General features: G+C 37.8%; 1 protein-coding gene across 6 annotated transcripts in view; it reads left to right on the top strand.

Moving 5' to 3' along the window:
* CNTRL (centriolin) overlaps nt 1–20,794 on the top strand; it is an 84,633-nt gene that overhangs the window by 1,270 nt on the left and 62,569 nt on the right. For 5 of the 6 annotated variants that reach the window (XM_049710760.1, XM_049710758.1, XM_049710759.1 and 2 more), the window contains exons 2-6: nt 5,534–5,781; nt 8,979–9,109; nt 12,542–12,672; nt 14,050–14,191; nt 16,152–16,338. In XM_049710760.1, the coding sequence (XP_049566717.1) occupies nt 5,565–5,781; nt 8,979–9,109; nt 12,542–12,672; nt 14,050–14,191; nt 16,152–16,338 (808 nt within the window). In that variant the 5' untranslated portion in view covers nt 5,534–5,564. The remainder of the gene's footprint in view (nt 1–5,533; nt 5,782–8,978; nt 9,110–12,541; nt 12,673–14,049; nt 14,192–16,151; nt 16,339–20,794) is intronic. The other variant, XM_049710761.1, reaches the window with a different exon arrangement.

Below are 20,794 nucleotides of genomic sequence, written 5' to 3' on the forward strand. Positions count from 1 at the left end.
CAAATAAAATTGGATAGCTGAATAAATAAAATGCTGGAAAGGGATGGGGAGCTTGGTTTTTTGGGTACCTGAGTAGAATGGAGAGAGATGTGAGAGGAGAGTTCAGGATGTTAATAGGATGCAGAAGGACACAGATGTCAGGGTGTTGGAAGGGAAAGGCAAGTAGATAGGCAGTTGGGTTGAGATGAAGAGGAATGGGTGGAAGTTTGATTATTTTGTTTGAAGAGGGGTTAATTAGAAGTCAGAGTATTGGAATGGATTAGGATGTTAGAATATTTGCTGTGATGAGCAGTTTGGGAAATCAAGATAGATATAGAAGTGTTGAGTCAGGGTACTGGAAACAACTATAGAGAAATGGAGGAAACTAATACAGTGTTAGGGAATTGGAACAGAATTTGTGGGAGAACTTGGCAATCAGGATAGGATGAAGGACGGGAGGCAGAGGCTGACGAGCACAGGTTGGAGAATTGCCATTGGAGAGGAATAGGAGTCAGGATATTTGAAAGGACTAGTTAGAGAGTAATAGTGTTTAAATGGGTGAGGGTATGGGGTGAAGTCGAATTGTAGGGAAAGTACTGAGATGTGATTAAAGGGCTAAGGGGTGCAGTGGAGAGGATATGGAGGTCAAGAAATGGGGATGGATATTTGCATATTGGAGTGGCTGGAAAGAGAGAAGGAAGGTTTGAGGATTATTGAGGTCTGCCTCATTGGAAAAGATCAGAGAAGAAGGTGGAAAGTCAGGAATGTTAGGAAAGGCTGGATAGAGGTGGAGGTGTGGTCTCTACTAAGCTGTGACGGAGGGGATTGTTAGATCAAGGCAAGTATCTGAGTCTGAGAATGACTGGATGCCCGGTCATATGATTCTGATGATCACATCATCCAACAGCTTTCCTTACTCAGCAGACTACCTTCTGGGCCTTCAAAATGTGTCTCCAGCTCTGGACTTGTTTTGCTTGTTTTGTTTTCTCTTTATCCTGCCCTTCACACACTCTAGCCCTATGTCTCAGCTCTATCTTCTCTTTTCTATTCCTTAGTCTTTGTTTATATTATTGCAAACTATAGCCTAGGTCAAACAACATCCATATCTGTCTCTTTAAATTGTGGTTCAAGGTGTTACTACCCCCAGGTGATAGTCTCTGAAATAATGCCGGCCTTTCTCAAGCACAGTAAATCCCTAACCTCATTTCACTGAGTTAGCTGTTCTATGAGATCCTACGTCCAGGCTTTACAGGAGCTATGGCAACCAAGGGAGGGGGGTCTGGCAATGCACTGTGACTTTGGAACCATCATTTAATCTTTCAGGTTACAGTTCATTAAAGGAAAGAGTTGATTTCAATTTCTGGAATCCATTCTAATATATTTCTTTAACTCTATAAATGAGTAAGGCAGAGTTTTTCTAATCAGGTGAGGTAACAAAGGACTGCATGATATTCTAGTGAGGCCCAAAGAGTCTTGGTTATTAGGATGTTCTGAGAGGCATTCAGCATGGTTCAATATTTTAAGAATTTAGAGATAAGACTAAGGTGCAGGATACAAAATAATTGCATTGCATAAAAATATAGGATGTGCATTTTTTAAACCAAGAAACTAAAAAAATATATAAGCCATATCTCTGTAACATGTAGCATACTATCATTCTAATTTTATAATTTTCTATCATGCTATAGGATAGAGAAAGACATATACAAGTGGGAACTGGGCCCTGTGCCTCTCCTCTTTTATCTTTTAAATCTCTTGCCTTTATGAAAACTATATTTAATTCAGGAATGAATAAAATTATACTATTAAAGCACATGCCTCTTAGCTCTTCTCAAGCTTGAGTATATTATTATTTAGAAAGAGAGTACCAGTGCAACTGAACACAGAATAAGGAGTATTACTAAGAGACTTTTTGCCTTGGCAGAATGGTGAGACAAAAATTGTTCACCACGCTTCTGAAATTAAGACCCAAAACCATGTGGCTATGGCATAAATAGCAGTTATGTGAATTGGGGGAAAGATTTTCTGACCCATGTGGATGATATGACATGAAAAAATGAAAGAGAAAGTAAAGACATAGATTTGCAGTTTAAAGTGACCTAGACTATTGGAACAAGGTAGTTGGCCATGTTGTACTGTATACCTGTGAAATAATAGTCACTTTTTAAAAATTTCGCAGGTTTTTGTTACCTTCAAACTAGTCACCTTAAGAAGCTAGATCATGAGTTCAGTGATGCTATTACTATATTAAATTTTCTGTTTTTCCTTCAGGAATAGTTTTTATAGTGTATGTCGTCCATTAATCAAGGTTGTTTAGTGGCACTTGTTTATGATCTGTTTTGTCTAAGGCACTTTCCTAGGCCCTACAAAGTGAATCAAACATGATCTGGCCTCCAGAAAACTCAGTCAGCAGTATGACATGGTAATGAAGTCATGGGCTTTGGAATCAGATCAGGATTCAAGTCTTGGCTTAACCAATTAGTTATGGGACTTTGAACAAATTATTTAACCTCTTAATCTTTAAAATGGGAGATAATAACACCTATTTCATAGAGTTGTGTTTAATCCTTCTAATGTGATGATACATACAAGAGCTTATCACAATATTTGGCACATGGTAAAGTTAATAATCAAACTGGGAAAATAAAAACAAAATGTAGTTGAAGTGATAGATCTAGTTTTCTTGTGAGACTTATAAATTAATTCTGAAAGCAGGACCCAAAGAGGAATTCCAGAAATGTTTGGGCAAGATCAGCATTCCTAGAATGACTAGTCATTGAAAGGTATTAACATCTGTTAAATGTTGGTTAATTGATTCGATATATTAATGGCAGCTCTCCTTTACATATATTGTATGTGTTCTAAGCATTTAAAAAATAAGTTTCTTTAAAATCCCAGCCTGTATAATAATACCCATGTACATACCTGTGAAGGTGTATTTATTATACATGAAGATGTTCACACATCAAATCACTATAATATCTCTTTCTAATACCAACTTATATGGCATTAAGATTTTTTTTTAGACTTTCGTGGTGGTCCAGTGGTTAAGACTCCATGCTTCCAATGCAGCGGGTGCGGGTTCGATCCCTGGTTGGGGAACTAAGATCCACACGCTGCCACGCTGCGCGGCACAGCCAAAAAAAAATAATAATAATAAGTTTTTTTTTTTAAAGCTACGATTTATTATTATTATTTCTTTTTTTTTGGCCATGCTGTACACAACATGTGAGATCTTAGTTTCCCAATCAGAGATCAAACCTGCGGCCCCTGCAGTGGAAGCACAGAGTCTTAACCACTGGACCACCAGGGGAGTCCCTGGCATTAAGATTGGAGCTATCCAAAAACTTTGGATTGCAAACTGATTTTCTAAAAAAGAATTTGTGTTTTATCTTCACATTTTAAGTAGTGAGAGTAGGGGAGATTGTGGATATTGAGCAAAAGTAGAATCATTGTTAATGCAGCCTTGTTCAAGACCTATGCTTCTTATAAGGTTTTTTGGTCTAAAAGTTTGTCAAATTTATAGTTTATGCAATGTACTTATAAGAGCAATTGTATAACATGAAAATCTTTTTTTCATAAACCTAACTTGTAAGTTAGGGCTCTTGGTATTGAGAACTAATACTACTTATGAAGATATCCTATGGCTGAAGTACTAAATAGCATTTTATTGGTTCCAGGTTCTTTATGAATAATTCATTCCATAAGTAGTAATTACCTACTATCTTTTAGGCTCTGTTCTAGGCCTGGAATACATCAGTGAACAATATCCCTACTTTCATGGAACTTATATTCTACTGGATTAATTATGTGATTTGACTTACAAATTAATTTGAGAGGAGAACTAATGCCAGCTAGCATTGTGTCTGACCAAGTCATTTACCATTCTGGGCCTTAATTTTCTTACATAAAAAGTAAAGGAATTTGGTCAAATGATTTTTGACAAGGGTACCAAGATCATTCAATGGGGAAAGGAAAGTCTTCAAAAATCATGCTGGGAAAACTGGATATCCACATGCAAAAGAATGAATTTGGACCTTTACCTAACACCATATACAAAAATTAACTCAAAATGGATCAAAGACCTAAATGTAAGAGCTACAATTATAAATCTCTTAGAAGAAAGCATAGGGCAACAGCTTCATGGCATTGGATTTGGCAGTGATTTCCTGGGTATGACACCAAAGGCACAGGCAACAAAAGAAAACATAGACAAATAGGACTTCTTAAAAAGTTTTAAGTGAGCATCAAAAGACAATATCACAGAGTAAAAAGGAAACCACAGAATGGGAGAAAATTTTTGCAAATCATATATCTGATTAGGGTTAATATCCAGATTATATGGAGAGAATTTCTGAAGAGTTTTAAAAAACGAAAAGACAAGACTGAGGGCAAGCATTTATAGCAGAAGAAATTAGATGTAGAGGTCCGTGTGGCTGGAGCCACAGAGTTGAGGGAACCAGTGACAGATGTGAGGCTAGAGACAAGGCTGTATTATGGGGGACCTCATAGGTCATGGTAAATATTTCATTTATTACAGACAGATTAACTTTTAAAATAGATCAGTCTGGCTGCAATGTAGTGATGGAGGAGGAAGGCAAGAGAGCTTGTAGACAGATCAGTTAGAAGCTATTATTAGTAGTTTGATGAGGGCGTGGATTAGAGTAGACGACAGTGGAGATGGAAAGAATGGACATTTTGAGAGATATTTAGGAGGTAGAATTGACAAAACTTGGTGATTGTTTGGTTATGGGAAAAAGGGAAAGGGAAGCATCAAGAATGACTCCCAGGTTTCTGTCTTATTCCCAAGAGCATTGTTCATAGTTAGGGAACACTGGAGGAGGAACAGGGTGGGAGGAAAATGAGGGAGGAATGAGAGAAATGATAAATTCAATTTGGACATGTTGATTCAGGATGCCAATGAGATGTCAGGTAGCAGTTGGGAATAGGAGTCTGGAACTCGGAGAAAGGTTGGATTGAAAATATAAATATTAGTATACAGGTGGCGTTGGGAACCATGGGTGTTCATTAGATTGTCTAAATTAAGATTAGAAAGACCAGAAGAGACTTGAGGAGCTGTGACATTTAAAGATTGAATAGGAGAGCCTTGGCCAGCAAAGGAGGCCAAGGAGTGGCCAGGGAGACGGAAGGATAGGAGAGGATGGCATCCCAGAAGCCAAAGGAAGAAACTGTTTCAGGAAGGAGAGACTGCTCATCAGTATGAAATACTGCTGGTTGCCAAGTATTTCCACCTTCCTTCAATCTAGGACCCCTTATGGGTAGAAGAGACATTGTGACAAGTTTGGTCCAATAAATTGAGAACCGTAATGACAGGTAAGGCTTCTGGCTGGAGTATGTGTCAGTACAGACCCTCTAAAGGTCTCTTCCCTCTGGTAAAGTAATCAGCAATGTCTGAAATAGTGTCTGCTCCCATCAGCTTGGAGTAGTTTGGGTTCTAGCATCTATAACTTCTGTAGTCTTGAAAATTCTAGAAATAAATAGTTTTGATAGCTCTAAAAATTAACCTTGTTAAATATACTGGAAACTCTTACAGGTTTTGATGGATACCTGGCTTTATTCTTGCAATGAAGAAAGGTCCTCAGCAAAAAATTTCCAAAGCAAAGACGCCACCATCATCTCACTCTCCTAGTCCATCATCTGTTACGTCCAATATGAGATCTAGGTCACTTTCACCTTTAAGTGGGTCCGAGACTCTACCTTTTCATTCTGGAAGACAGTGGTATGAGCAAGTTGAGATTATAGGTGAAAACCCTATGCTTTTGGACTACCAAGACCATCAAGGTATTGCTTTTAATCTAAGAATTTCACCAAGTACTCTTAAGTACAGATGGAAAATATTCAACTTACATTTTTGGTCCAAATGTAACATATATCCAACTACTAACTTGAACCATTGTTTTTTATTGACAGAAATTGTGTAGGGACAGTGGGGGGATGGAGGCTTCTGGGTGAGGGTGAAGATGTCTAAAAGCGGTAGGAGAAGGGAGTTTCCTGAAAGAGGAAGCTTTATTTCCTGTGGTGGGAGAGTGCCTTAAAGCTCATATGCCAAATTTACCATAATCCTTGGCTGGGGGGAGGGCATATCTGTTCACTTCAGAATGGAGTGCCTTAATTCAGTATAAAAATGCTATCCACCCCTGGGCTATTCCAGTCTGCTTATTAGCATCTTGCTTATTAGCAATCTGTGAATGGACTAATTTCCACATAAGGGACATATAAATGTTCCACCGAGGTTTTTTTTTTTTTTTAATTAGTATATAGCAGAGTTTTTATTTTTCTTTTTGTAACTGAAGTATAGTACAGTATTGGTTTCAGGTGTACAACATAGTGGTTTGACATTTATATACATTATGTTAGTTTCTGCTTTATAAAAAAGTGAATCAGTTATACATATACATATGTTCCCATATCTCTTCCCTCTTCCACCAAGGTTTTTATTTTTTCTTAAAAGCATTCTGTTAGTCTGGGAATCTATAATGTGATTAAGTGTGAAAGAAAACTATGTGATTTCTTTGCTAAGTCATGAAATCACAGTCATCAAACTCTGTTGACATGAATATTGACCAGTGTTTATTAATAAACATTATCAGCCTTGAGTTGACTGTACCCTTGCTGCCCGTTGGTACATTGTTATTTCTAATTTTTTTTTTTTTTTTTTGTGGTACGCAGGCCTCTCACTGCTGTGGCCTCTCCCATTGCGGAGCACAGGCTCCGGACGCGCAGGCTCAGCAGCCATGGCTCATGGGCCCAGTCGCTCCACTGCATGTGGGATCCTCCTGGACCGGGGCACGAACCCATGTCCCCTGCATTGGCAGGCGGACTCACAACCAATGCGCCACCAGGGAAGCCCTGTTATTTCTAATTTGGTTAATATTTTAGAATATGTTCTTTCCTAGAATGGCTGAAATTTTAAAAATTATTTTATTTTGAACCAAAATAAATGTAATATTAACTTATTATGAGTAATCATCGGGAAACTTTGGCCCACAGCCTGGATCTGAACCCAGGATTAATTATCTTTGATTCATAAAGAAAGAACCAAGAGGCAATTTTCTCTTTTTTTTGGATGGTTTTGCAGAATTTAACATAGCTTTTTTAAAAATATTTTTTTAAATTGGAGTATAGTTGATTTACAATGTTGTGTTAGTTTCACGTGTACAGCAAAATGAATCAGTTATTCATATATATATATCCACTCTTTTTTAGATTCTTTTCCCATATAGGCCATTACAGAGTACTGAGTAGAGTTCCCTGTGCTATACTAACATGGCTTTAACAAGCTGTGACTGCAATATCCAGGAAGGTCTTAAGATAGGGTGTGCTATCCATTAAGTTAGTACTTTATCTCTATAAACTGTGTTATGATCCTCTATATTTAAAAGAGCAACAAATTTGAGTTTCCTACCATAAAAAAGAAATAGGAAAAGAGGTGTCATCTGAACGTGGGTTGGAAAAGAATTTCCAGACTCAAGGCAGAATGTAAAGAAGATAGAATTTATTAGAGGGAAGGGTTGCTGCCAGAACAGTGGGCCGACTTCCTAGTAGTCTGGGAGAGTCGGGCCCAAACATGTGCTATTGATCAACTTTTATAGCCAGAAAACAAAGGAATGGTCCGAGGTGAAAATTTCATTTACTGATTGGTCGAGGCACATATACCTTCCTTCTATAGGGTGGGAGTGGGAAAGGGCAGATGCCTTTCCTTATTTGGGACAGGCCCGGTAGCCCAGGCGGGCGTTGCCCAGGTGGGCTCAGGAATTTCGTAACCATGGCAACATGGTAGGGAAGGCGATTAAGAGTCGGTAGGGGGGGCTTCCCTGGTGGCGCAGTGGTGGAGAGTCCGCCTGCTGATGCAGGGGACATGGGTTCGTGCCCCGGTCCGGGAGGGTCCTACATGTCGCGGAGCAGCTGGGCCCATGAGCCGTGGCCGCTGAGCCTGCGTGTCCTGTGCTCCGCGACGGGGGAGGCCACGGCAGTGAGAGGCCCGCGTACCGCAAAAAGAGTCGGTAGGGGGTATAACGCTGAAACTTTTTGAAGGAGGGTCATTCTTTGTCCTTGAAGCACCATTGTCCTTGGAGCACCACAAGAGGATTTTTAAGAATTCCAGTGTTTTTGAACTTCAGATTAGAATTTTAAAAAACAAACAACTAAATAATGCCAATATATATATTTCTAAAAATAGCTAACATTAAAATACTGCTAAAAACCTCAGTGCTGCATATAATTAAAAGTATAAATTTTAGATTCATCTGCCTAGGTTCAAGTCCTAGATTTGCACATTTCTAGCTGCAAGATCTTGAATAAATTATTATAATTTCTTTTATAAAGGGGAACAGTAATTTCTATCCCAAAAGTTTGTTGTACAAATTAAAATTTTAAAATTAATTAATTTTATTTTTGGCTGCGTTGGGTCTTCATTGCTGCGCGCAGGCTTTCTCTAGTTGCGGGGAGCGGGGGCTACTCTTCGTTGCGGTGCGCGGGCTTCTCATTGCGGTGGCTTCTCTTGTTGCAGAGCATGGGCTCTAGGCGCGCGGGCTTCAGTAGTTGCAGCACGTGGGCTCAGTAGCTGTGGAGCGCGGGCTCTAGAGCACAGGCTCAGTAGTGGCGCACGGGCTTAGTTGCTCTGCAGCATGTGGGATCTTCCCAGACCACGGCTCAAACCTGTGTTCCCTACATTGGCAGGCAGATTCTTAACCACTGCGCCAGCAGGGAAGTCCCCAGATTATATTTTTAAATGTAAAGTATTCAGCACAAAGCTTGCACACAATTAATATTTATAGAGTATAACTGTTATTGTCATTATTATGAAATGCTACATAAAGTAAAATATTATTATTAAAACATTGCAAATAGAACTAGCCAGCTGTTTTTACATTTGCATTGCTTTAAAAATTTTTTTTGTTATATAACATCAAGACGATTTGTTTTTCAAAGTATTCATGTCTTCCTCTACTGATAATGATCTGTTTGTGTAATTTCAGAAGCTGATTCACATGAAGGAGTTCGATATATTACCGAGGCCCTGGTTAAAAAACTTACTAAACAGGACAATTTGGCCTTGGTAAAATCTCTGAACCTTTCACTTTCTAAAGATGGTGGCAAGAAATTTAGGGTAGGTTACCAACATTTCTGAATACACACATTGTTTTTAATTTTTATGTGCTTTAAAATTTTTTTTTAAAGAGTATATTAGATTTACAGCACCCTAATGTCACCGAATTTGTTGCAGATCTTTTATTGTTTCTAGTGAAAGTTCTCCATCAGAAGTGTGACATCTTCAAATTCATAAGCTCCTATTATTCTACACATTATTGATTCTCTCTAGAATGAGTCCGCAAACTACAGCCTGTAGGCCACATTGGGCCTACTGCCTATTTTTGTTAATAAAGTTTTATTGGAGCAGAGCTACACTCATTTGTTTACATATTGTCTGTGGCTGTTTTTGCACTACAATGGCAGAGGTAAGCGGTTGTCAAAGAGACTGTCTCACAAAGCCAAAAATATTTACTATTTGGCCTTTTACAGAAGTTTGCGGATCCCTGCTCTAGACTGTTCACTACTTTATTCATAAACTATACAACATGAGCACATTGTAATAGACAACTTAATTTTTTAATTGGAAATAATATAAACGTAGATGCCTACTACATTAGTCACAAAAATTAATTCCAGAAGATTGAAAATCTTAATGAAAATGAAACAAAAATCAACCAACAAAAGTGCTATAAAATTATTAGGAAAGAATATAGGAGAATATATTTTTAAATCTTAGAGTTGGGAAGGCCTTTCTAAACAAACACCAACCCTAATACCACAAAGAAAAATATTGACAGATTTAGCTTACTTAAAAAACTTAAAAAGTTGTGTTTAATGAACGATATCTTTTAAAAAGTTAAAGCAAAACAACAAGCTGGCAGATAATGTTTCCAGCATATGTAACAATATCCACATAATATATAGAGCACCTACAGTTCAGTAGAAAGAGACAGCTAAATGGAAAATGTGCAAAGGATATGAACAGTTTGTTCACAAAAATATTATAAATGGCTAATGTTAACATGAAAATATGTTCAATTTCATTCGTGTCAAAGAGATGTGAAATAGAACAATAATTTGATGCCATTTTCCATCTTGTATGTCTGATGGACAATAATTAAAAAGATTATTTCAGTGTTCAGAAAGGTGTGAGAAATGGGTATTCTCATATGGTCTTAGTGGATGTATAGATTAGTACAGCATTTTAGGAAAACAGTTTGATAGTATTTATCAAAATTTCAAATGTATTTGTTTGATCCAGCAATCGAGTTTATACTTACTGAGTTTATACTCACCAACACAGCAGTTCTACTCCTTGATATCTATTAATATTTGCACACGTATCCAAAATTGTCTGAATAGTCATGTTTATTAAGCATTATTTAAGATGGAAAAATTGGAAATAACCAAATGTCTGTCAATAGGGGATTGCTTAAAAAAATTATGGTGCAATATACCATGAAATACTATCAAGTTTCTTAAAAGACAAGAACAAAACCCAAAAAACCCCAGAACTCTATGTATTAATGTGGGGAAATATTCCAGTATATTTAAATGCAACAAACAAATTCTAAAATATTTTGTATAGCAAGGTCTCAAAATATATTTTTTAAAATTCTGTTTTTCTATCTATGTATATATAGATGTAAATGAATAGAAAGGCCTATATGTATACATATGTATATGTATGTGTATATACACCAGCCTCTTAACAATGGTTACTTTTGAGCAGTGAGATTTTTTATGGGGGCCTGCAGACCTGATGAAGAGAGCTTTTTATGTTTTGTTTGAAATTTTTATTAGAATATATTTATGTCTTGTGTAATTAAAAAGGAAAAAAGGAGACATCCTGGAGTTTAAAGGGTGTGAAAATGAAATATCAAGTTAGTAAATCTTTACTGTTTGGTTATTATATGCCAGGCATTATGTTAAGCTGTGGGAATAGATACAGAAGTCAATAAGCTTAGTTTCTGATCTCTGGGAATTTAGAGCTTAGTGTGAAGAATGCCTAGGATTAAGAGGAGAAATAGTGAGAGGGAATCAGAGAAAGAGAGTGAGCATGTGGGAGAGACAGACCCAGTGAAAAAGTCCGAAGGGGCTGTTGGAATAGAAGATCCAAGAGTATGATGAACGGGGGCCAAAGTTGAGAGAACGTCAGGCAGAAAGGATATGCTATAAAATGTCACCGAATCAGCAAATAGGATGAAAACTTGGAAGAAGTTATTTGATCTGGCAGTTTAAAAAGCCCTTCCTTCTATTTCTTAAACCAACCAGGTTCATTCTTTTAGGATCTTTGCATTTTTTTCTCTGCCTGGTATTCTCTGTCCCCAGATGTTCACACAACTGGCTTATTATTAGGGTCTCAACTCCATGCACTTCCTCTCTCTCTGAAGCCTTCTCTTAACGCAATTGCAGTTAGCCACCTTCTCCTCAGTCACTCCCTCTCATTCTTTCACTCAATAGATATTTATTTAGCACCTACCATGTGCCAGGCACTAGTACTATAGTAGTGAACACAGCAAACAAAATCTGCCCTCTTGGTGCCTTGCACTCTGTCACATCACGTTACCTTTATTTTCTTGTTAGTATGCTTCAGTGCCTAAAAATTTTGTTTCTTTATTTGTTTATTGGCTTCCCCTGTGAATGAAATCAAGAACCTTGTTTTCCTTATTCACCACTGTTTTTCCATATTTCCAGTACCTAGAACAGCTCCTGACACATAATCAATCCATGTTTGATAAATATTTGTTGCAATGGATGAATGAATGGTGATCTTGGAGAGAACTTTTCGAATACATAGTAAGGGTGGAAGATATATTGCCTTGCCAATAGAATAATAGTGAATGGAAGGCCTCAGAGTGAGCAAATATTCACAACTTTTATGAGAACATGGTGGCAAATAAGAGTGATAAAATGAAAGCTTGGTAGGAAGCAAGTTGGGAGTGAGGTGATTTGTATTATATAGAGGAGACTGAGCATGTTGAACATAGGCTCCTGCAGCAGGGAAATAGTCTGGTTCACCAGTATACCGCCATTGCCCGGCGCCACATCTGACATGTAGTGAGTGGGAAATGAATATCTGTTGAAAAGTGACTGTTTTTAAACTTGAGGGGAAGATCCAGGAGAGAGAAAGAGATTGGAGATACAGGAACACAAGGAGAAGAGATGGGTAACGTTATGCAAGAGCGTAAGTACCTAGTTGAACTTTGAAGAGGGGAGAAAGGGAGAGGCATAGAAAAGACGAGGTGGAGAAAAGGATTGATGGGGAAATTCTCATTGGATAGTCTTCAGTTTCTTAGTGCGTAGGAAGTGTTGTCCGCTGAGGGGCAAGGAGAGTTTGGCGACCTGGAGAGAGTGGCCACTCCTGGCCGAGGAGAGCCACACCAGAGGATTTTCCGGGGAAGCAGTAAAGGCTTAGTCTCCGGTGACTGATCAGCACATGCTTATATGTCGTGCTTATGTCGAGGCATCTGTTATATAAAGTATTTATTCATTTGTTTCCAATTAGTATATCGAAAATTTGGAAAAATGTGTTAAACTTGAAATACTGAATCTCAGCCATAATCTAATAGGGAAGATTGAGAAGGTAGACAAGCTGTTGAAATTACGTGAGCTCAACTTATCATATAACAAAATCTGGTAAGTAAATACTTCTTTGGGTGGCACTGCAGGGTCGTCATCTTTGTTAAAGAGGTAGATTAATGCTGCTGTGTTACTGAAAGAATCCTTTGAAAGATCAGGCACTTTGATTCTTATTCATTTGTAGTCTAGCCCTTCACATATGATAGCTGCCATATTTTGGTATTACTAAAGTACAGAATAACGTCTGTCATTAACAAAGAAGGAGATACATTTTTTGAGTACCAAATTTTATCTTAATTCCATTTTTGACAGGAAGTTTTCCCAGATGTAGTCTGATTAACTGCCTTATTTCATTAAAAAAGGTGGCATGAAGCAGAATGTTTTAACCCTGTCATTTTGATCCTAAAGATATTTCAACCTGTTTTGAGCCTATGTATTTATCCTAATGTTCTTTGCTCATTGCTGTAATAAATACACACTATCTTGTTTCCACTTCATAATATATATTACTCTGAGAAATAAACATAATAAAACTGACAGTTGCTAAAAATGCACATAGAAAACTTGTTATAGGCAAAATGATACAATTATCAAATCTTGAATACCTTTATATCTATGTATTTTCCCTCCACATAAGACTTGGTATATATAATGGCCAGAGAACAAAACAACTAACAGTAGCAGAACCTCTAATATGGCAAAAATGAAATGGGAAAAAAAGTGATTAATGAATCAAATCCTTAATGTAAAGTGTGTATAAAAAAATTGATCCTGATGAAAATAATTTCAGCAAAATAAAACTGAAAATAAAGAAGCTTGGAAATATTTGCCCAGTATAGAGAATTGACCAAGGAATTAAATTGGAATCAACTTGGGAAAGTATTTCATCAATGAAAATTCCTCAATATGGGTGATAATGTTTTATTAATTTAAATATTCTGATTAAAATATTTTTGTTCATAAATACAGTATCATTCTGGGGGTCCACCAGCTCAAAGTAGCAGCCATATCCTGCTGGCATAGCTAATCTTTTGTTGATGATTTAAGGTAATAGTTAAGGACATCTTGTTCTTATGCAGGGCTGTAGCACATAGCACAGTGTGTGCTGTTGAACTTTCTAGCTCTCCCCTTGCTGTCCACTAGTAGTCTTCACAGTGGTTAGTGAGAATGCTACAGACAGACTCTTCTGTGTTGTGGGATCTTAAAGTCTGATAGTAAGATAGGTAGGATTCCTGGGCACAGACAGTAATGAAGAGTTTACCAGAGCTGTTCTGGTAAATTTGTTTTTAGCCACTCTTTTTAAATTCTCATTTATAAATTATAATTATGGAAAGTAACTCCACATAAAACCAAGCCTGTTTATTCTTAAAATACAATGGAGGGGCACTATCATTGTACTTATTACTAAGTTTGATTTTACCCTTTGGTTTCCAGCAAAATTGAAGGTATAGAAAATATGCATAATCTGCAAAAGCTAAACCTTGCGGGAAATGAAATTGAACATATTCCAGTATGGTTAGGGAAGAAGTTAAAATGTTTGCGAGTCCTCAATCTGAAAGGCAACAAGATATCATCGGTAAGTTATTCAAAGTAGCAAGAATATTTAAAAAATTTTTGGATTTGTTGAAGCAAAAAATTAAAATCTAAGTTTTTTTTAAAATGGGACTTCTTCTAATGTCTTTGGTTCTTTGACAAAACATCAAATTCAGACATAAGCTAGTATTCTCTATGGTAATTAAATATAGGCAGTCCTGGTTTTGCATGGTTCCATGGTAGCTAAAAGTTGACCTCTTAGCATTTTCCCATCTTTCATTTCATTTGAGCCTCAAAATACTCTTGTTAAGGAGACAGTGCAGGGATTATTTTTATAATTCTGTGAGTTAGGTACCATTGTCTTATCCCATTTTCAAGTAAAGTCTCAGAGAGGGTAACTCTCTTACCCAAAGTCATTCAACTTGTGCCCGAATCCATGTCACTGAATGGCTAGAGCAGAGTTCTTTTTTTTCAAACTTGTGAATTAATCTGAATTAATCTTGATTATAGTGTTAGGTGTTACAAGAAGTGTTAATCACTAGCTTTTTATAGTAGGGCAACTTTGTTTTCGTGGTTCACATAAGCTAATAATGATGTGTATTTTTCTCTGGAGTATATTTTATGATTTCCTTGTGATATTTATACAGTTAGATATTCAATAAGCATTGAAAAGTAAAAACATTAATTTACTTAAATCTGTATTAAAATTGGTACAATCCTGCTATAATTTAAAGAACTTAAGTCTTAGAATAGAAAATAAAAGATGTGACTTCCAATATGGGTCTAGACTTTGCTTCTGTGACCTTTGGAGAATCTTTCATCTCTCTAAAACTCACTATTTAAATTAGAGAAAACAGTCCCTGCCCTGCCTTCTTTCAGAAGTGGTATGGGGCTCAGATGAAATGATAGATGTGAAAATACTTTAAAAACTATAAGGAATACAGCATTAGAGTTATTTAGTATTTTAAACTTTCACCAGTAGAAGCCAATAATAATAAATAACATTTGTTTAATGCTGTGCAATGTTTATGCTTTCTCATTTCATCTTTATAAAGATCTGGTAAGGTGACTCTACCATTTCACTGTGACAGCCCAAGAGCCTCACAGCCCAAGCCCCATGCCATGTTACACAGCATCACCTTGGAGCTCTTGGAGCTTATGGGGTGATGGGAGGAGGTAGCCATGAATCTATTTAAAATTTGCCACACATGTTCCAAAAGTAGTTGATCCCTAGATAGGACTGTTAACAGGAAAATCATTTAATAAATATTTATTATTATTTCTAATTTTGTAAGACCTTCTCATCCCAGTTCATATTTGACATTGGCTTCAGTAAGAGTGCACATCCACTTGGGAGAGATTTATTTATACTAGCTATTGGTAGTAGTGTTTCTCAACCTTTTAAAATCCCTCTTTGGGTAAATGTAAAAATCTTACTTCAGAACTGTGAGTGTCTCTACATATCCTTATTTCTTTTAACTATCAAGTATAACTGTTACCTGAAGATTTACCAAACTCCTTTTTTATAGCCATTTATATTTTTGATTTGTTCAATCAGCATACTGAAAAGATAATAGGATTAGAGTTTCACAGTCTTGAATTCAAATCCTATTTCATTAACATATAACCTCTGAGCTTTGAGCGAGTCACCTAAATTCTTTGAACCTCAGTTTCATCATCTAGAAAATTAAGATGGTTCTTATATCATAGGTTTTTGTGAGGAGTCACAGATAAAATGGTATATGGAAAATGCCTAATACTGCCCTTGATACATTTTAGATTCTCAAATACTCCTTTCTTTTCCGCCCTTCAAATCACTACTTTTGGATAATAGGTTTCATGAATAGGTTCCTTGCCATGTTAATAGCAATTTCCTTGATTTATTACTTCCCTTAGGTATGTTTATGATTTTTATTTTATTTATTTATTTTTTTTTTTAACATCTTGATGTTTATGATTTTTAAATTCAATTATACCAATTATAATGTTACCTATCATTTCAGCTCCAAGATGTAAGCAAATTGAAACCCCTTCAAGATTTGACTTCTGTGATCCTAGCTGAAAATCCAGTTGTGACCCTTCCTCATTACCTCCAGTTCACCATTTTTCACCTCCGTTCACTGGAAAGTTTGGAAGGTCAGCCAGTAACCACTCAGGACAGACAGGAAGCTTTTGAGAGATTCAGTTTAGGTGAGGTGACATATTTTTAAAAAACTAAATTTGGGTGGGAGAGGAATTTATTTCAGAAATTATCCAGAAAAAAAATATTTATTATGAACTTTATAATGCTATTAAAATTTGCATATGGGCTTCCCTGGTGGCGCAGTGGTTGAGAGTCCACCTGCCGATGCAGGGGACGCGGGTTCGTGCCCCGGTCTGGGAGGATCCCACATGCCGTGGAGCGGCTGGGCCCATGAGCCATGGCTGCTGAGCCTGAGCGTCTGGAGCCTGTGCTCCGCAACGGGAGAGGCCACAACAGTGAGAGGCCCGCGTACCGGAAAGAAAAAAAAAAAAAAATTTGCATAGACAATGGCATCATAAATCAATGAACTCAGCAAATATTCATTAGGCATGTACTGTGAACCAGGCACTGTATCTGGCACTAAAGATATAATGGTGATCAAGACGTAAGGTACTGGCCTTCGTGCAGCTTGTGTTTTAGTGGAGAAGATAGACAAAAAAACAAGTAAACCCGGATAAAGTAACAGAGGAGAACCCCCTTTTTGGAAAGTGGTGTAAAGGAATGGCTCTCTGAGGAAGTGACATATAAGCTGAAGGCAAAGGCAGGAGAGGATTAGTCATGTGAAGAAAGGCCTGAGGGAGAGAGAGCAGCTTGTACTTTGAGATTGGAAAGACCCTGGTGAGTTAAGAGACAGAAAGAAGATCAGTATGACTGGAGGATAGCCCAGGTGAAAGTTTGGAGAGATGGGGAGGGGAGAGATGGCACAGGGCCTTGGGGTTTGGATTTTATTCCAGGTGCAGTGGAAAGCCACTGACAACTTTTAAGCGGGGGTTTGTATATTAAGATTATTTTTGATGCTGGATGGAGAATGATTTGAAGCAGGGCAAAATAGAGATAAAGGGACATGTTAGAAGGCTATTGCCTTAGAAATGTTGGTGGCCTGTATTTAGGTGGTAGATGTGGAATAGACGGATCAGCTTTGGAAGTAGCATCAGCAGCACTTTCTAATGAATTGGATAATCCCCAAGCTTCTGGCTTGAGTAAGTGGTTGGATGGTAGTATTGTTTTGGAAAATGGGAGAACTCAGAATGTTGAGTTTGAATGTCTGTGAGACAACCAAGAATAGAATCAGAAATATGAGTCTGGAGTTCAAGAGATCTGTCCTAGAGATATAAATTTGGGATTCATCAGCATAAAAATAATATTTAATTCCATCGGAATCAACTAGCTCACTCAGGCAGGGGTTTGGAAGAGCATGAAGAGGAGCCAGTTAAGAAAACTGAGAAAGAGAGGCCAGCAAGGTAGGAGAAAACCAGGAAATAGTAGGTTGCAGAAGCCCAGAGAAGATTTCAAAAGAGAAAGTGGTCAGCTATGCTGAATGTTGCTGAGACATGAAGAAGAAAAATGAGCACAGAGAAGTGCTTTAGATTGACAACATGATGATGAGCTTGACAAGAGCAGTTAAGGAGTGGCTGGGACAAATGCTAGATTATAGATTGAAGACTGAATGGGAGGGAGACATTTGGGTAAAGATTTGAAATTGCCTCCCACAGTTTCCTCCCCTAGTACCTAATAAATGAATTTTTTAAAGTAAGTTTAAAAAAATTTCACCAGTAGCTTCCAACCAGGAAATGGAGAAGCAAGTGCAATAAACCTCAAAGCTAGTAATCAAAGCAACAGAAAATATTCAAGAGCGGAGTGGAGAGACAAATCGTGGCTTAGTTCTTTTGGTCCTTGAGAAGACAGGAGATGAGATTAGAAAAAAAAAGGAAAGATTGTCTATTGATAAGAGGGATGGGACACTTTCTCCATCAGAAGGGAGAGAAGATGTGTGTAGGTATGGGTAGTTTTGTTGCCTTGGTGGTAGGAAGATGAGGAAGTTCCCACTGGTGGGGTCTGTTTTCTCAATAAAATAAGAGGTCATCAGCTGAGAAAGAAAATAGGAGGAGTACAACATTGCAAAGCAACTATACTCCAATAAAAATTAATTTAAAAAAAAAGATTGGAAAAAAAAAGAAAATAGAAGGAGTATGGGAGGTTTGAAGGGAAGAGGAAGGTATGAAATAGCCTAACATGATAATGTTAGGGCATGAGCCTCTATGTTCAACCATTTGAAATTGATGTTAGTCCATTTTGACTTATAAAAACAACAGTTTCATATGGTTTGATCCAATACTTGAGAAATGGTAGATTTTTATTTGTTTCGGATCCCCCTAACTCAACATTTGTTACCCAGAAGTTGATGTTTTGGAATCATTAAAAAATATAAATAATGCAAAGGGAAGTCATTATATAAATATACTGTTTGGGGAAATGTTTAAAGTACTTATAATTCATTCACAACTTTGGATGTTAATTAAGAGCTTTTAGTGATGCTGAGCTCTTGGGATCCAGTGGTAATGCAGATAGATGCGGTTTCTGCTTTCACAAAACTTTAGTGGAGAAGGCAGACAGCCAAGCTATTTGATCACATTTTCCAACTCTCTCTGTGATGAGGACTGCGTCAGAGGTGCAGGGTGGCATCATAGCATCCCTGAGAAGTGTCCAACCTGGGGAGGGTAGAGTCAGGGCAGGCTTCTCAGAATAGTTTTTAAAACTAAGACCTGGAGGATGCAAAATACGCCAGTAGGAGATAGAGGAAGACAGTTCCAGGGAGAAGGTGTGAATAAAAGCATGCAGGTGGAAAAAGTTTTCGACAAAATTCAACACCCATTTATGATAAAAACCCTCTAGAAAGTAGGCATAGAGGGAGCTTACCTCAACATAATAAAGGCCATATATGACAAACCCACAGCCAACATCATTCTCAATGGTGAAAAACTGAAACCATTTCCTCTAAGATCAGGAACAAGACAAGGTTGTCCACTCTCACCACTGTTATTCAACATAGTTTTGGAAGTTTTAGCCACAGCAATCAGAGAAGAAAAAGAAATAAAAGGAATCCAAATTGGAAAAGATGAAGTAAAGCTGTCACTGTTTGCAGATGACATGATACTATACATAGAGAATCCTAAAGATGCTACCAGAAAACTATTAGAGCTAATCAATGAATTTGGTAAAATAGCAGGATACAAAATTAATGCACAGAAATCTCTTGCATTCCTATACACTAATGATGAAAAATCTGAAAGAGAAATTAAGGAAACACTCCCATTTACCACTGCAACAAAAAGAATAAAATACCTAGGAATAAACCTACCTAAGGAGACAAAAGACCTGTATGCAGAAAACTATAAGACACTGATGAAAGAAATTAAAGATGGTACAAACAGATGGAGAGATATACCATGTTCTTGGATTAGAAGAATCAACATTGTGAAAATGACTATAGTACCCAAAGCAATCTACAGATTCAATGCAATCCCTATCAACCTACCACTGGCATTTTTCACAGAACTAGAACAAAAAATTTCACAATTTGTATGGAAACACAAAAGACCCCAAATAGCCAAAGCAATCTTTTTTTTTAAGAAGTTTTTTTTTAATTTTCTTTTTTTTAAATTTATTTATTTATTTATTTATTTTTGCTGTGTTGGGTCTTCATTTCTGTGTGAGGGCTTTCTCTAGTTGCGGCGAGTGGGGGCCACTCTTCATCGCGGTGCGCAGGCCTCTCACTATCGCGGCCTCTCTTGTTGCGGAGCACAGGCTCCAGACGCGCAGGCTCAGTAGTTGTGGCTCATGGGCACAGTTGCTCCGTGGCATGTGGGATCCTCCCAGACCAGGGCTCGAACCCATGTCCCCTGCACTGGCAGGCAGACTCTCAACCACTGCGCCACCAGGGAAGCCCTTTTTCTAATTTTAAATTTATTTTTTATTTATTTATTTTTGGCTGCATTGGGTCTTCGTTGCTGCGCGCAGCCTTTCTCTAGTTGCAGCGAGCGGGGGCTACCCTTTGTTGCGGTGCACGGGCTTCTCATTGCAGTGGCTTCTCTTGTTGCGGAGCACGGGGTCTAGGCATGCAGGCTTCAGTAGTTGTGGCACGCAGGCTCAGTAGTTGTGGCTCGCGGGCTCTAGAGCACAGGCTCAGTAGTTGTGGTGCACAGGCTTAGTTGCTCCACGGCGTGTGGGATCTTCCCGGGCCAGGGCCCAAACCCCTGTCACCTTCATTGGCAGGCAGATTCTTAACCACTGCGCCACCAGGGAAGCCCCAAAGCAATCTTGAGAAAGAAAAATGGAGCTGGAGGAATCAGGCTCCCAGACTTCAGACTATACTACAAAGCTACAGTAATCAAGACATTATGGTACTGGCACAAAAACAGAAATATAGATCAACGGAACAGGATAGAAAGCCCAGAGATAAACCCACGCACCTATAGTCACCTTGTTTTTGTGTTATCTTTTAAAATTGTTATCCATATGGTAATACCTTCTTACCTCTTAATAGAAATCACTTTCTAGCTCAAAATAATCTTTTTTTCCAAAACCATAGTGAATAATTTTAAAAGTAGAATTGTATATATACTA

Source organism: Orcinus orca, chromosome 6 (genome assembly GCF_937001465.1).
Source record: "Orcinus orca chromosome 6, mOrcOrc1.1, whole genome shotgun sequence".
In the NCBI taxonomy this organism is placed as follows: Eukaryota; Metazoa; Chordata; class Mammalia; order Artiodactyla; family Delphinidae; genus Orcinus; species Orcinus orca.